Here is a 14,907-nt window from a genome sequence, read left to right as displayed (position 1 = left end):
CGGGGAAGATGGGCTCTCCCAAGCTCCAGCCACCTGTAGGGGGCGCTAAACTCCCTGGGACCTTCTCTGGCCCCGACCCGAAGCCCCACTAGGTGCGTGTGCCTCTAGGAGCCAGCTCAGAGCTGACAGCATCTGGGAGGGAGGTGGGGTAGGGAGGAGGCAGGCGGGCTTCTGTCTCCCGAAGGGGAGAATTTGTTAACAATACGTCTTGGCCCCTCCGCGAACCTACTGGATCAGAACCCGGGGCAGCTGTATTTTCCAAAGCTCCCCACCCGGGGGCGGGGTGGCTGGGGCCCAGCAGGAGACAGGTGCCTCCTTTGGAGCTGGTTCCGTCTCCTGATTCCCAGCAGGGCGAGTGCTGGGAGCGGCCACAGCCGGGGTCACCCCGTTCCGCAGCGGAGGCCACCGCGCGCGCAGCGGGCGCGCCCCAGGTTACAGCCTGATCGGCACCTTATGAGGCTGAGACTGGATCCTAAACAATAAGCCTTTCAGGTTGGCATCATAATAGCGACCAGGGTGTGCTGGGCACGGACGCCGCGCCCGGCGCTGCTCCCAGCCCGGTGCGCGCGCGCGCCCATCCGAACGTCACAGCGACCCGGCCCCGCGGGTGCCCTCGCCGTCACCGTCCTCCAGGTGAGGACACAGAGGCCGGGCTCCAGCCTGAAGCCGCTCCGCGCCGCGGGCCCGCGCGATGTTCCCCGCAGACCGCGGGGCGCCATGGCCTGGGCCGGTCTCTGCCCCCCGCGCCGCGTCACCAGGCAACCCGCGCCCCCCGGGGTGTGAGGATGCCCTGAGCTGACCGCCGGCCAGACATGCCCCGGCGGCACCCCGACTCCCGAGCCCAGCAGGGGGCGCCCAAGAGGTTCCCGGGCGAGGGCGCTCCGCCACGGAGGGACCCGCTGCTGCCCGGCTGGCCCCTGTGCGAACCGCGACCCGCCGCGGGCGCGGGGCGGCCGGAGGGCTGGCGGGCGCGGGGCGGCTCCGAGTGGTGGCAGGCCTCCGGCGGCGAGGCCCCCCTCCGCAGCCCCCCGCCGCGCATGCCGCCTCTGCCCGGCGCGGCTCTGCGGGCGGCGCGGAGGTCCGGGCTCAGGGCGCTGCTGCTGCCGCCCCGGTTCCTGGACAGAGCGCCCTGGACACGGGTGTCCCTGTGTCCCGAGCCTGGAGGACACGGGAAGGACCGGAGGGGCGCGGCCAGGGAGGCCAAGGACTCCCAGGACTCCCTGGGCGCCCTGCTAGGCCAGTTCCTCCCCAGCAGGTTCCAGAAGTTCCTGCGCCAGCTCGGGACCCAATGGGTGGAGCAGCTGGAGCGGCAGAGTGAGGCCCCGCGGGTCCCCGGGGGCTGGGCACGGGGCTGAGTCCTTCGGCGGGAGGGCCCACCCCCTCCCCACCCCCTCCCCACCCCCTCCCCTCCCCCTTTCTAAGGACTGGATGTCAGTGGACTCCAGGCTGAGCGCTGGCGGCCACCCTGGAGGGCGGGCCTGCCACTGCCCGTGGTGGGGAGGAGGAGAGGACCTTCGAAAGGGCTGTCCCCCAGCAAAGGCCCATAACTGTTTCCGCCTCCTGGCTCCCAGCAGCCTCGGAACCGGAACCGAGCCACCAGAGGGGTGTGTCAGACCACTGGTGGGGACAACCTCCTCCGTGTCCCAGCCGCTCCTTCCTTCCCGACCTGCGGTAAGCGTCAGTGACCCGCGGGTGGGGCGGGGGGGGGGGGGGGGGGGGGAACAGGGTTGCCATTGATGCTCCGAGGTGGGGAACCCTGACCACTCATGCCAGGGGTGGCCTATTTGTCTTCAAGGTGCCAGTCATCGAACCTCCAGAATAACCTCCGGAAGGTTTCGAGCCATCAGATACCTACCCTGGGGCCGCTAAGGAGAGATTGCACACAGTTCACCGAGGCCAGAAAGGCCAACAGGTGAGCTGTGGGAGCGTGAGGGAAGGGGGAAGGGCATCTTTCTTTTCTTTCCTCTGCCCTTCGCCCATGAACTTACCTATCTGTCCATCTACTCATCCATCCATGTGTCCACCCACCATCGGGTCTTCCACCAAAGCATCATAATCCATCTGAGTCCACCCATCCATCCATCCACCCACCCACCCGTCCACTCATTCATCATTACATCGCTCTATCCACGAATCCGGTTTTCTCCCAACACATTCGAGACTCATCCATCAACATCTATGACTCCATCTACCCATTAATCTGGTCTTCTACCAACACATTCATAATTCACCCCTGAATCCATTCATATATTCATTCACCCATCCATCCTTGTATATAACTTATCTATGAGCCAGGTCTTCTACAACCTATTCATTAATCCATCCTTCCATCCACCCATCTAGTCAGTCATTCATCTATTCACAAATTCCCACAGTTCTATCCACGAATCCGAGTTATAGATTAATTATCTAGAAATCCTTCTATCCACTTATAAATCCAGGATACTATCCATCTCCAATCTAGTCATGAAGCCATCTACAAGTCTACATACCCATCTACATAATTATTCATCCACCCATTCATACATCTACCCATCCTCCTAAGCTCTAGTTCTTCCATTCAGATGTTTTAATTAATTCATCCATCAGTCCATCCATCCACCTACCCACACACCAGTCTTCCATCCTTTTGCCCAGTCCACTATTCATTCACCCATTTCTCCTTCTACCATTTATTAGGTTTTACTATATGTCGAGTATTGGGGGGAATTAAATAAGGGATGGAGGTAGGAGAAGGGCCTGGGCACTAGAGCTCCCTGGGACTTAGAAACCATAGCTTGGAGGAATGGAGGGGGAAAGAATGCAGAAGAATCCTCCAGCTTAAACAGAGACAGGGGTGAAGGGTGAAGACTGCCCATGAATGTAAAGACCCAGGGAGAGTGAATACATGACTGACATACCATCCTTCTAACCCCGGACCCATGGCAGGCAGTACTAATGGATCACAGCACTTTTCCCCACTGAGCCTCAGAACCCTTCCTGACACCACACTCCTCGCAGACACCCCTGATGGATCAGAGTAGGTGCCAGAAATGAAACACATTGGCCAACCCAGGAGCTTTAAATCGCTCAGGCCAGGTAGACACCCTGCTTATCATAAGAGATAAGAAATAAGAGCAGCGGTTCTCAACCTGTGGGTCGCGACCCCTTTGGAGGTCGAACAACCCTTTCACAGGGGTCGCCTAAGACCATCGGAAAACACATATATAATTACATATTGTTTTTGTGATTAATCACTATGCTTTAATGATGTTCAATTTGTAACCATGAAATTGGGGGTCACCACAACATGAGGAGCTGTGTTAAGGGGCCGCGGCGTTGGGAAGGTTGAGAGCCACTGAATAAGAGTATGGCACTCATGGTCTCCAGTGTGAGAACAGCAGGGACGGACACATTCAAAGAGTCCCATATTCAGGAGCTAATTAATCCCCACGCACCTTCCAGTGGGTGGGGCTCCCTGGTGGGCCCTGGGGTGGGGGGAAGGCCAGGGTGCATTAGAACAGGAGCGGAGAAGCTGAGGGTTCAGACTGTGGGCAGAGCTGGCTGTGACTGAGCATCGAGCGGGTGCTGATATGCCGACAGCTATTGGCTACAGTAGGTCCAATGCCTGCAGCCAGGCACCGCCTGGCGCGTCTCCTGCCGGCCTGGCTCTTCAGTGGGCTGATGAGAAGCATCCCCTCTGGGCTCACACAGACAGGAAGATCCGATCAGATAAGTGGATGCAGGCATATCAATATGTACGTACTTGCGGTCGCACATGGCGTGTCTGAATAACAGAGCCATGGATGGCTCAGGCAGGCCTCTGACAGCCGTGGCCTTGAGGACAAAATTAATAGCAATACATGTAACAAGAACAGATCCCCTTTATGGAGCACAGAGCTTGGACTAGAGGGCTCACTCAAGCTATTTGATACTCACCAAACTCCCGTAAGGATGCTATTATCGTGTCTATAATACGTAATATGTCATTTAAAGAGAAAGCTGCAAGTGGAGACCTGAGGACAGTCTCCCCAACATCTCCCTGCTGGGTGGGGGGAGGCATGGCTGAGACTGACTGACAATAAGGACAGCTCCCCGTTAGAGATGTTTACCTCCGGCCCTGCAGCCCCTGGCAGGCGCCTGCAGTCCACTCCACCTCTTCACAGCCCCGCGTGATGGGCGTGCCCGGGACTTCCTGTACAGATTAAAAACCGGAGCTCGAGCCCGACCCAGCGTGGCTCAGTGATTGAACATAGACCTATGAGCCGGGAGGTCGTGGTTCAATTCCTGGGGGGCGTGCAGGAGGCAGCCGGTCAATGATTCTCCCTCATCATTGATGTTTCTATCTTTCTCTCCCTCTCCCGTCCTCTCTGAAATCAATACCAAACATTTGAAAAACAACAACTCGTACCTTCAAGAGTTTCCATTGAAACCCAGGACTGCCTGACTCCCAAGTTCACACCCGGTCTCTGTGTTGAAATGCCCTATGTGGGAGGATTCAAATCTTGCTTTCCATCCCTTACTGGCTGTGTGACCTTGGGCAAGTTGCAGGGCACCTCTGTGCCACCATCTGCAAAATGGGAACAGTCGTTGTGTGTCATGGAGTTGTGTGGGCTCGGCGGGCGCTGTGTGCTACATGCTTGGCCCAGAGCCTGCAGGCAGGAAGTGCTCAGAGAGGCCGGCTGCTGTGACTGGCAGCCGGGGGAGTGTTGTTGGGACGGAGTGGGGCTCAGGCCCCAGCCCGCTCCTGTGCTCTTGCCTCCTTCCACAGTCCCTGCGGTCTACCGGCCCCCAAGCTCAAGGCCGCCCCCAAGCTCAAGGCCGTCCCCAACCGCAGCCCCTCGGAGGAAGCCTCCGGGCACAACAGGCGGTGCAGCCCCTTCCGCGTGCGATTCGCTGACGAGACCCTACAGGACACAGCGTTTCGCTACTGGGAGCGGAGATGTGCACGTAAGCAGACGGGGACTCCAGAAAGTTCCAGCCTGGCCCTGGGGGAGCAGAGGCTGTGGCCCTGGGTCTGGGAGTGAGGCGCCAGCTGCAGAGGAGGTGCCCGAGCTGGCGGAGGAGGTCAGGTGACCTTCAGGGACCAAGTCCGAGGTCCAAGAGAAGTGTCCCAAAGCAGGCGGCTCCAGGCAGAGCCGCAGTGCTGGAGCAGGAGACACTGGCTGCCAGGCCTCGCCACCCCCGAAGGACTGCTTGCTGCCAAGGGTTCCCACACGCTGCACCGGCCCCCCTAGGAACCAGCCCCCAGGCCTCCCGCCCCGCATCTGGCCCCCACAGGCCTCCGGGGGCTGGAGACGGAGGGAAGGCACCGGCCCATCTCCTTCCCTTACTCGTGAAGGCAGACCTGGAGGAGGAGGTGCCAGAAAGGTCCAGAAGATTCAGCCTCTCTCCTGGGAAGACTGGCACCCCCTGGTCTGGCTGAGAAGCGGGGAGCCAGCAGGCCTGGGTCCCCGGCAGAAGTTCGCTCAGCTCCTCGGGGATGAGCGTGGCCGTCTGTCGGTCTGGCCTGGTTTCCGGTGTTTTCTGGTGTCAGGAGGCGGGGAGAACATTTCTCCTTGCCCTGGTAGACCCTTCACCAAAGCCCCCTTTTCCAGCCGCCCGGCCTCTTCTCTTCTCAGGATCTGTCTTTATGAGCACCTACTGTGTGCAGTTTCAGGACACAGCTGGCCCAAAGCCTAGCTATAGGGAAAGCCCTAAAAATCAGGACCTTCACCAGTTCAGGGGGGACCCTCCCCGGCTCCCCGAGGCTCACAGGGAGTTGCAGATAGAAGCGGTGATTTTGCCCAACCTCTGGTTGTTTGATGGGGAAGCCAAGGCCCCCAAAACAGATGACACAGCGGCCAAGAGGAGAAGCCAGAGGGGACCCGGCCACTGTGGGGATCCAGAGAAAGGAGGTGCCCGGAGAAACGGTTCCATGTAAATGGCAGTTGCCTGGCATGGGCGAGCTTCCTGGCCAGCCACCAGCCACAGCCACGGGAGCTGTGCCCGCACCCACGGCACCGGAGTGGGGCTCTGCGCTGCCTCCTAGCTCCTTCCATCCTCGGGGTCCCTGACCAATGGGAAGGGCAGCTTCTGGCAGGAAGGACCCCCAGCCCCCAGGACCCCCCATCCCTGGAGGAGTGTCACACCCTCTCTCGGGTGTCCATGGTGGGGTGGCTGGCCTTCCCTCTGTGGAAAAGGGGGCTATTTTGGGCTGGAGCAGGAGTGGGTGTAGGGCACGGATTGGGTAATGAAGGCAGAAACAGTCACACCAGGTAGTTTTAGAACCGGAGTGAGCAGTGAGCGTCCTCTGGAGGCAGCCAGAGAGGGAGCTTTGGGTTTCCATGGTGACAGGCCTGCCCTGCCTGTCAGAGGGAGCAGGGGAGAGTTGCGGGGGGGGGGGGGGTGCGGGGGGGGGGGGCAGTGCCCCTCTGGGTAGAGCTCTCATGGGGCCCTCCCTCCTCTAGTCCAGCAGGGCAGCAACAGGAACCGGCCCGCCCGGCCAGCCCCCTCGTCGGACAGCTTGGAGCCCGTGTTTGGGAGCATCAGGAGGTGGTTGGAGAGTTTGCCCAACACCCTGGACTCCAAGTCCCAGAAGCGGGCTGCGACCAGCGCCAGGGCCAGCTGGGACTGCCCCAGCCTGTGAGGCTCCCGGGAAGGGCGGGGTTCGCGTGCACTGCCAGGGCTGTCCCTCCTCACCCTGTAGATCGCCCCGTCCGCAGTGGGCAGGCCCAGGGTCTGGGCCCTTGAGGGCTCCGCCAGCCATGGGTGGCCCTGGGACTTGGGGTGCATTCGGCTCACAGGCCACTGTGCCCCTCAGGCCCAACCTGGGGCGGCAGAGCCGCCTCTCTGAGGACACCCTCTCGAGCAGCACCCAGAGGTGGCGACGAGACCACAAAGCCTTCCGGGACACCCAGGACATTCTCGACCAGGCGGGCAAATCGCCCTGCTCCTGGAGCCAGAAACTGGTGAGTGCCTGCAGCGGCCGGCCGCCTGGAGCCCTGCCTGGTGGGGCGGGGGGCCAGGTACAGCCTCCCTGCACTGCACGCTTGGCCAAGGGGTGGCTCTCGGCTGGGCTGCCTGGTTCAGATCCCAGCTCCACATGTTTCCTCATCTGTAACATGGGGTGAGAGTCTGCCCCCAGCGCTGAGTGTAGAATCCGCCCTGGGTCCCCGGAGCCCTGTCTCCTCCCCAGAGCCCCACCTGCATCCCGCGCCCAGCTGGTCCTCCCTCTCACTCTAGGAGTCCTTCCTGCCCCGCCTGGAGCTGAAGCGAGGCGGTCCCAGGGGGTACCAGCTGCTCCTGCCGTCCGCTCTGCAGTAGCAGGCTGGGTGACGCGTGGCCCCTGGACCCCACCCAGCCGTGGACACGGCCGTCCTTGCCCTAAAATAAATGTATATCCCAGGGGCTGGGACCTGCTGCCACGTCTCACCCGACAAGCCTCTCCAGTGCCTGGTTGCTGGTCTCCAGGGTTCTTGGACGCGGGGTGGGGATAGGGTGGGGGTGGGGGCAGGGGGGTGGGGGGGCGTGAGGGGTAGAATCACAGCTGAGATGAGGCTGATGGGTGGGGGGCAAGGCAGCCCCAAGAGTCAGGGTTTGTTCCAAGTGAACGCCTCTTCTGGAAGGTGGGAGACCCTGCCACACACCTCACACCTGGGACCAGCCCACACCTGGAGCAGACACCTGCCCTGGCCTCTGCCCCCAGCTGCCTCCTTTGACGGAACAAAGGCTGCTCGCTGCCCTCCCCCTCTGGCCCCTGGTCCTTGGTCCCTGGTCTCAGCATCTGGGTGGGCAGGGCCAGATGTTTCTCTCCTAGTGGGGGAGGGGTGGGCAGCGTCCAAGCCGGGTCAGGAGGTGGCGAAGGATTAGGTGGCAGGTACTGCCTGGCGGTTATCTGCCCGCTGCGCTGACCGGCAGTGCCCCCCCCCCCCCACGCCTCCCTGCCAGGTGTGTCCCTGCCACACTGTGTTCCAAACCCCGGAGCCCCCTCCACTCCTTGCAGCCGGCCTTTGGCCCCAGGCCCGGGCCAGGCCAGGATCCGGGTCGCTATCGCCACTTGCTGGCCGTAAGTAAACTGCCCGGGAAGGCGCAGCCAGGCGCCCTGCGGGGTAGATAAAGGGTAAAATTGGGGCTGGACACGCGGTGGGGAGCTGAGGGCCAGCATAGCTCGTGGATGGGGGACCCCCGGTCTGAAGGGTGCCCTGGCTCCTGAAGAAAGGCGACAGGTCGAGGCACAGTGGGACACACCTGTGGGGATGGGCTGGGGCAGTGCTCCTACCCCCTCGGGGTGGGGGAGGTGGGGCTGGAGTGGGGTTCCACCCTCTGGGGTGACCTCTCCCCTCCACACCGTTTCTGGACTTTCACCCCACTCCCCCCCCCCCCGACACTCAGGACTTCCATTTCCTGGGCAGCCCGCGGGCCGCAGCGGAGGCCTGTCCCGCCGCGTCCTTTCGGGGTGACCTCGCTTGCCCCTCTCGCCCGCTCCAGCCTCAGTTTCCCCCGCGCGGCCGCCGGCTGCAGCCCCGCGCCGCGCCACGCGGGGGCAGTGTTGGCCTGGCTTTGGCGCCGCGCGGCGCTGGAGGGTCGGAAACTTTCCCCTCGCGCCCACTCGCGTCTCCGCCCCGCGCGCGGCCCCCTGCCCCCTGCCACCTGCCCCCTGCCCCCTGCCCGACGGCGGGGAGGGGTGGCCGCCGCCTCCACTTCTCTGTCTCGCCTTTTGTTGATGAGCTGGAAGCTGCTAAGCTTGCTCCGCGCTGTCAGCAGCGAGCACTGGAAACTGAGTCCCGCTGCTGCGCCGGGGGGCGGGGGGGGGGGGGCGAAATCCCCGCGGGCGGCAGGGCAGAGGGAGGGGGCGCCGGCCGGGACCTGCCGAAGGGGCGGGGTGGGGGGGTGCTGGCGAGGATGGGGGTCCGAACCCCAGAGAACGGAGCGAGGACCCTCTTCCCTCCCCGCCGCTCTCCGCCTCGCCTCCCGCCGCCCGGCGCCTCCCCAGCGCGGCATTTCTCGCTCCCTCCCCGCCGCCCCCTCTCCTCCCTCCGCTCCCTCTTCTCTCGGACAAACGTGGATTCTGTGTCAAGAGGACCTTGAGCATCAGCTCCGAGCCTCACAGCCCACTCCGCACAGACACACACAGGGAGGCCGCGCGCACAGCGCACACACAGCAAACGCGCCGAGCCGCCGGCTGACACACACACTCACACTCACACACACACACACACACTGACACACACACACATACACACACTCACACACACACTCACACACACACACACATACACACACATATGCTCACACATGCTCACACACACACACACACTCACACAAACACACACACTCACACACACACTCACACACACACTCACACTCACACACACACTCACACACACACTCACACACTCACACACACACACACTCACACACACACACTCACACACACACACACACTCACACAAACACACACTCACACACACTCACACTCACACACACACACAAACACACACACTCACACACACACTCACACACACACACACTCACACACAGACACACACACACACTCACACACACACACACTCACACACACACACACTCACACACACTCACACACACTCACACTCACACACACACACTCACACACACACACACTCACACACACAAACACACACACTCACACACACACACTCACACTCACACACACTCAGACCCGCACTGCGTACTAGAAACACCGCAGATGGCACAGTCAGGGTCTCCCAGGGACCAGCCCCCACCTTCCCGCTCCACCTGATGCCTGGGAGGCCACAGATGCCCCCGCCCCGCCCCCTAGGTCCCCCCTCTCCCCAGCATTCCTGCCTCTTTGGGTCCTGCCGTCAGTCCCAGCCCTAAATGAGGGGTGGTCTGCACCTTCTGGGGGCTCTTGTCAAAGCCACCCAGTCCCTCTACGGCAGCAATATATGCTGCCGCCTCCAGGCAGCCCCGCGAGCCTCAGCGTCCCCCTAAGCAGGCTCAGGAAGGAGGTGGCCCTGGTGATGTCATTGTGCCATTGGGCCCATCAGCCCAGCTTTGGGCAGAGTCTGAGCGGGAAGCAGGGATGGGACCCAGGAGGCCGGGCTCTGGGCCCCTCCTGAATGGTGGCACTTGGACCCCAACAGCACCGGTTCTATTTCTTCGCCTTCATTCATTCACAAGACATTTATTGAGCACCTACTGTGTACCAGGCTCTGTGCTGGTCCCTGTGAAAAAGACAGACCGCATTCCTGACTCAGGGAGCCCAGGGCTTGGGGAGGGGCGAGGGGGGAGGGGTGGGGCTGGCTTCACAGGTGTGTGACACCTGCCCAGAGACGCCTGCCCAGAGGGCCCTGCCGTGGGTTTAAGGCTCTGCTGGCGTCACCTTGAAATTCATAATTGATTTTGAACAAGGGCCCTGTTTTCATTTTACCCTGAGCCCTTGCAAATCGTGTAGCTGGTCCTGGTCACAGACGTTAAACTGTGGCAAATGGAGGCTGGCGGGCGGGTCCAGGAGGGGCTGTTGGAGGCAGTTACAGACTTGCCTAGGAGCAGGCTTTGTCCTGCCCCCAGGTCCCAGGCCTGGGTTCCCGGTCCCTCAGGGCAGCTCCCTGGGAGCCGGGTCTGTGTCGGCAGGAGGGCAGGACCAGCAAAGCTGCTAAAGGACTTTCAAATCCCCTCGCAGGGGGCTAGCGGGTGCCTGCGGCAGGTGTGGGAGGCACAGCCGGATATCGGAGGAAGGAAGCCCCCCACCCCCTCCTCCACCAGCCCAGCCCCTCCCAGTAGGTACCCTGTTTCTGGACACCTTTCAGAGCTATTTTGCACACATATGAGGAAGTATGTACACGCGTGCATTTTACATTGTAATGATTTTGCATGCATTCTGTACGGCACTCACTTCTCTGCACTCAGTATCCTCACTTCAAAATCTAACTGGGAGGTGGTAGAGGGCTTCTCCCAGGCCATCGGTGCAGGGCACCTGCGTGGTGCAGGGTCCCTCCGGGCAGACGCCCGCCACATACTCAGGCCCCCACGGCCTCCCTCCTGCCCCACTGCTAAGACTGCTATGGAGGGAGCCAAAGCTCTGTCCCATGAAGGAGGGACTGTGATGACCCCCAGTCCACATGAGGCTCAGAGAGGTACGGCCACCATCCTGGGGTCACACAGCACAGCTAAGATTGTAACCTGCGAAGAAGCTGCACTGCCTCTCAGGAACGGGTTCACGTTCCCCGCGGGGGTTGGGGGTGTCACTCCCCTTGCAATAATCTCCCAACCTCCCGATGCCAGATGGGGAAGCAGGTGAGAACTGGGCAAAGATCCCTGCCAGCCTGACAGAGCCCCCAGGATGGAGCTGGCAGGAGTCCCAGCGAGGCCTGGAGGGCGGGGCTGGACCAGGTGGCCTGCGGGGGGCGGGGCAGGTGTGTGTGTGTGGGGGGGGCACCTAGGCCCCAGCTGCACCGAGGTCCCCGGCCCGCCCCTAGGTGGCCCGTGCCTGTCGCCGGGGAGAGCTGGCGTCAGCTGGTTGCATGCGCCTGGGGCTGCGATTCAGCATTTGGGTTCAAGGCGTTATTTTTATTGGGTTTTGCTTATTCAAAGCTCTGCCTTTGAAATCTGTTTTCGCGCCTCCCATCCCCGGGAAGAGAGCTGGTTTGGATACAACTGTGCGACTGTGTGGTGTCATCTCAGCCTTAAAAATAATTCCCCTGAGTGGGGGCTCTGTCCCTGAGCACACGTGGCCCCACGTGGGTGTCTGTGGAGGGCCTCAGGGCTGCCACACCGCCCTGTCCTGGCCTAGCCGGCGGCCCCGCAAAACCTGCGTGGAGATGGGCCCTCCAGCGGGCGCTGCATCACTGTGGCTCAAGGAGGCCCAGCTTCGGGAGGGTGAAGAAGCCCTGTGACAAAAGCTAAGGACCTTCTCTGTTCAGAGACGTTCTGGGAGCACCTAGGAGCTGAGGCCCATCCACAGGCTCCTCCCTCCACTGCAGGGCCCCTGCCGGAGGAGTCCCGCAGCCAGCTTCTCGGATAATAATCCAGCAGCTGACACAGAGCACGTACCCCTGCTTCAGGGGCTGTCGTGTGCAGTGTCCGGAGTCACTCATTTACTCCTCACAACAGGCACAGAGATGTCAGGTTACTCACCCAAGGCCACACAGCTGAGCGGTGGCTGAGCCGGGATCTCAGCCGGGCCAGGTTGCTCAGTCCGTACTCATAAACTAACATATGCACATGGGTCCACACGCATACATGCACGTGCCCGGTGCCTGGCCCCCGCGTGAACCTGAGCGTTAGGCCCAGGGAGAGCCCGGGGTGGAAGGGCCCACGTGTGTGAAGTGCCGGGGTTTGGGGTCTGGCTGAGGCGATGACTGGGGACTAGTCCTTGGTGAGGGTGAGATGAGACCTGGGCATCTTCCTGGCCCAAGGCCAGCACAGGGCCTCCCCATCGGGAGCTGATATTAGCGTAGGGGATGGAACAGAGAGTGGGGGTCCCACAGCGTAGACACCCCTTGCAGTGCCTGCCATCAGCACACAGACTCCTCCTCCTCCCCTTCTGCCTACCCCCTAACTTCCTTCTCCTCTCCTTACCCTTCTCCTCCCCCTTCCCTTTCCTCCCTTCCTGTCTCTCTCTTCCATCCTCCCTCCCTCCTCTCTTTCTCCACCCCCAGCGCTCCCTCCCCCACAGAGAGGGACAAGGCCTGCTGAGCCTCCTGTGGGGGACACAGCCCCTGTACATCGCACGCATCTGAGAGCCGGAACCCCGGATGGGGAGCCACTGGTTCCACCCGCCTCCTGTTTGCACGTTGGCTGAGCCCACAGACCAGGCCAGGCAGCCCAGTCCCGGCCTCTGGTGCAGGGAGGACAGAGTGCAAAGCCCCGAGGGCCTTCCAGGCTGGGATTTCCGGCATTTGTGGAATTAAGACCCTAATACTAGTTTCCAACAGCTTTTGATGGTTTAATAGAATTGAGGGTGAATCTAACTTGCAAATGTTCCTTTTGATCACTTTTTTTTTTTTTTTTTTTTTTTTTTTGCGCAACAGGACAGGGTTTGGAAGAGGACAGGAGCTCCCCCGTCTCCTGTTTCCAGCCAGGGTCTCCTGAAGTCCTGAGATGCCGGGATTCCTGGCTGCCAGCCTGGACCCCTTCCTGCTTGCCTCCTCTCCCCACCCAGCACTGATCTGGCCTAGGCAGGCTCTTCCTCTGGCAACCCCAAGGTCCTGTCCCCTCTGCCCCCTCCCTCCGTGCTCCCCCTCACTCTGCAGTGGGCTTCTGGCTTCTTTAATCTTCGGAGCCAAACTCCTCCATGCCCCAGGGCCTTTGCATATGCGTCCCCCACCCCCGCCCCGCCTGAGATGCTCTTCCCACCAGCGTCAGTGACTCCTCCTTAATCTCAGGTCTCAGCTTAGATGTCCCCTCCTCAGGGAAGCCCTCCGGAATCTGAACTGAGCAATGATGACATCACTGCACACAGAGACCACTGTCAGCAAACCCTGAACTCACGGGGCACAGGGACTGAACAGGCCCCGCCCTGCGCTGCCACAGGAGGCCTCAGTAAATGCTGGGCAAGGGGGCCGGATGCTCTCTGTGCGAACCCCCCTGCAGAGTTCTGTACCTCAGTTTCCCTGCCTGGGAGACGAGGGGGTGGGTGGCGTGCCCGCACTTGCCATGTGATGTTTCTCGGCGCTCCCTCTGGGTTTCTGGCAAGGATCACACTCATTTCACGCTATTTGACTTCCTTGATTATCTGATTTTCCAGGGAGGAATTTTAAATCTCTGGGTTGGGGTGGCATCTGCCTGAGACCCAGGCCCCCGTCCCATCCCACCAGCCTGAGTGCACCTGGCATCCTGGGGAGACCCATTAAAGCGGCCCCCCACTAGGCAGAGGCACCCGCACAGAGAAACCCTGCCTGGGCTCCGCAGCTGGGCGCGGGCGGCAGCGGTACGGCTCTCGGCAGCCAAGCTATGGAGTCGGCCATGGGGGCTCAGGACAGACAGGCTGGGCTCACTTCCTGGGAGACAGGCCGCCATCACTGCCTGAGCCTCCGCCTCGGCTGTGTAAGAGGCATAAGAGCAGCGGGGACTCCTGTGTTAACGGCCCTGGTTCCTGCCTGGGCTCTGGGGTCAGAGGCCTGCCCTCTCATCCCAGGGCCACTGGCTAAGCCTCAGGTCTCAGGAGCCCAAAGTAACCCAAGTCAATACATAGCTCTGCTCTTTAGCTGGTGGTGTGACCTCCTAGTGCCTCGGTTTTTCCATCTGTAAAGTGGGGGCGATAGGTACGCCTGCTCTTAGTGGCCACCCACACTCAGTGCCTCGTCAGTGTCTGCCTTCACTCCTCCCAGCCTGGCCTCCCGCACTGTCTTCTGATGGATGTGGGGCAGCGGGTGAGCAGGGAGGAGAGAACCCCCAGAGCCGCATGCGTCTCCGCGCCCACTCTCCCAGCTGTGTGACCGGGGGCGCGTCCCCTCTCTGGGCCTCCGCTGTGGCCTGAGAAAGGATGTCCAGATGTGAGCTCGCAGGGCACTGTGAGGCTGGTGTGGAGCAGACGGTGTGTGGCCACTGTCATTACTGTCCCTCCGTCAGAACGTTCCCTCCCTCCACGCCCAGTCCACGCCCAGGCTCCGGGTGGGGAAACAGGCCGGCGGGCAGGAAGCTTCGGGGGTCAGGACAGGAGGCACTTCCAGCGTCTTCCCCCTCAAGCTTCTAAGCCGCTGGGGCCGAAGGGGAGGGCTGGCCGGCGGGTCTCAGGGGGCTGAAGGGACACAGACAAAGGGAGTTTCTTGGACGCCCCTCGGGCGGGTGGAAGGGCGTGATGGGTGTGGTTGGAGCAGGTACCAGTCCTGGCTCCCTGCTTGGGTCTCCAGGGTCCATCCCCCCATGTCCCTCCCAAGAAGCCCTCCTCCGGCAGAAGGCCCCAGCCAGGGCTTCCTGGGCAGGGAGAGGGCAGCCCAGGCA

General features: G+C 61.7%; 1 protein-coding gene across 7 annotated transcripts; it reads left to right on the top strand.

The window, feature by feature from the left end:
- The first annotated feature begins 700 nt into the window (after positions 1-700).
- Positions 701-13,681, top strand: LOC308528187 (uncharacterized protein C9orf50). Of its 7 annotated transcripts, none has more exons than XM_081103730.1 (7): positions 701-1,314; positions 1,575-1,671; positions 1,796-1,912; positions 4,751-4,929; positions 6,429-6,603; positions 6,782-6,929; positions 12,996-13,681. In XM_081103730.1, exons 1-7 carry the CDS (start codon positions 813-815, stop codon positions 13,062-13,064), a joined length of 1,287 nt encoding a protein of 428 aa, XP_080959856.1. In that variant the 5' UTR covers positions 701-812; the 3' UTR covers positions 13,065-13,681. The 7 variants fall into 7 exon arrangements, with proteins under 7 accessions (XP_080959856.1, XP_080959855.1, XP_080959854.1 ...); XM_081103729.1 differs by having other exon boundaries at positions 1,572-1,671; XM_081103728.1 differs by lacking the exon at positions 12,996-13,681 and adding an exon at positions 7,204-7,408.
- Positions 13,682-14,907: the final 1,226 nt, after the last annotated feature.

This window comes from Myotis nattereri (assembly GCF_964212035.1).
Source record: "Myotis nattereri genome assembly, chromosome: 12".
NCBI lineage: Eukaryota > Metazoa > Chordata > Mammalia > Chiroptera > Vespertilionidae > Myotis > Myotis nattereri.
This window is presented reverse-complemented; position numbering and strand designations above follow the sequence as displayed.

Excerpts from the sequence above, each read along its gene's own strand:
- LOC308528187 (XM_081103727.1), top strand. The coding sequence starts at position 813 with ATGCCCCGGCGGCACCCCGACTCCCGAGCCCAGCAGGGGGCGCCCAAG. Across the intron at positions 1,672-1,795 it reads TCCTTCCTTCCCGACCTGCG|GTGCCAGTCATCGAACCTCC; the intron begins GTAAGCGTCAGT and ends TTTGTCTTCAAG. Across the intron at positions 6,930-7,203 it reads GCTCCTGGAGCCAGAAACTG|GAGTCCTTCCTGCCCCGCCT; the intron begins GTGAGTGCCTGC and ends CTCTCACTCTAG.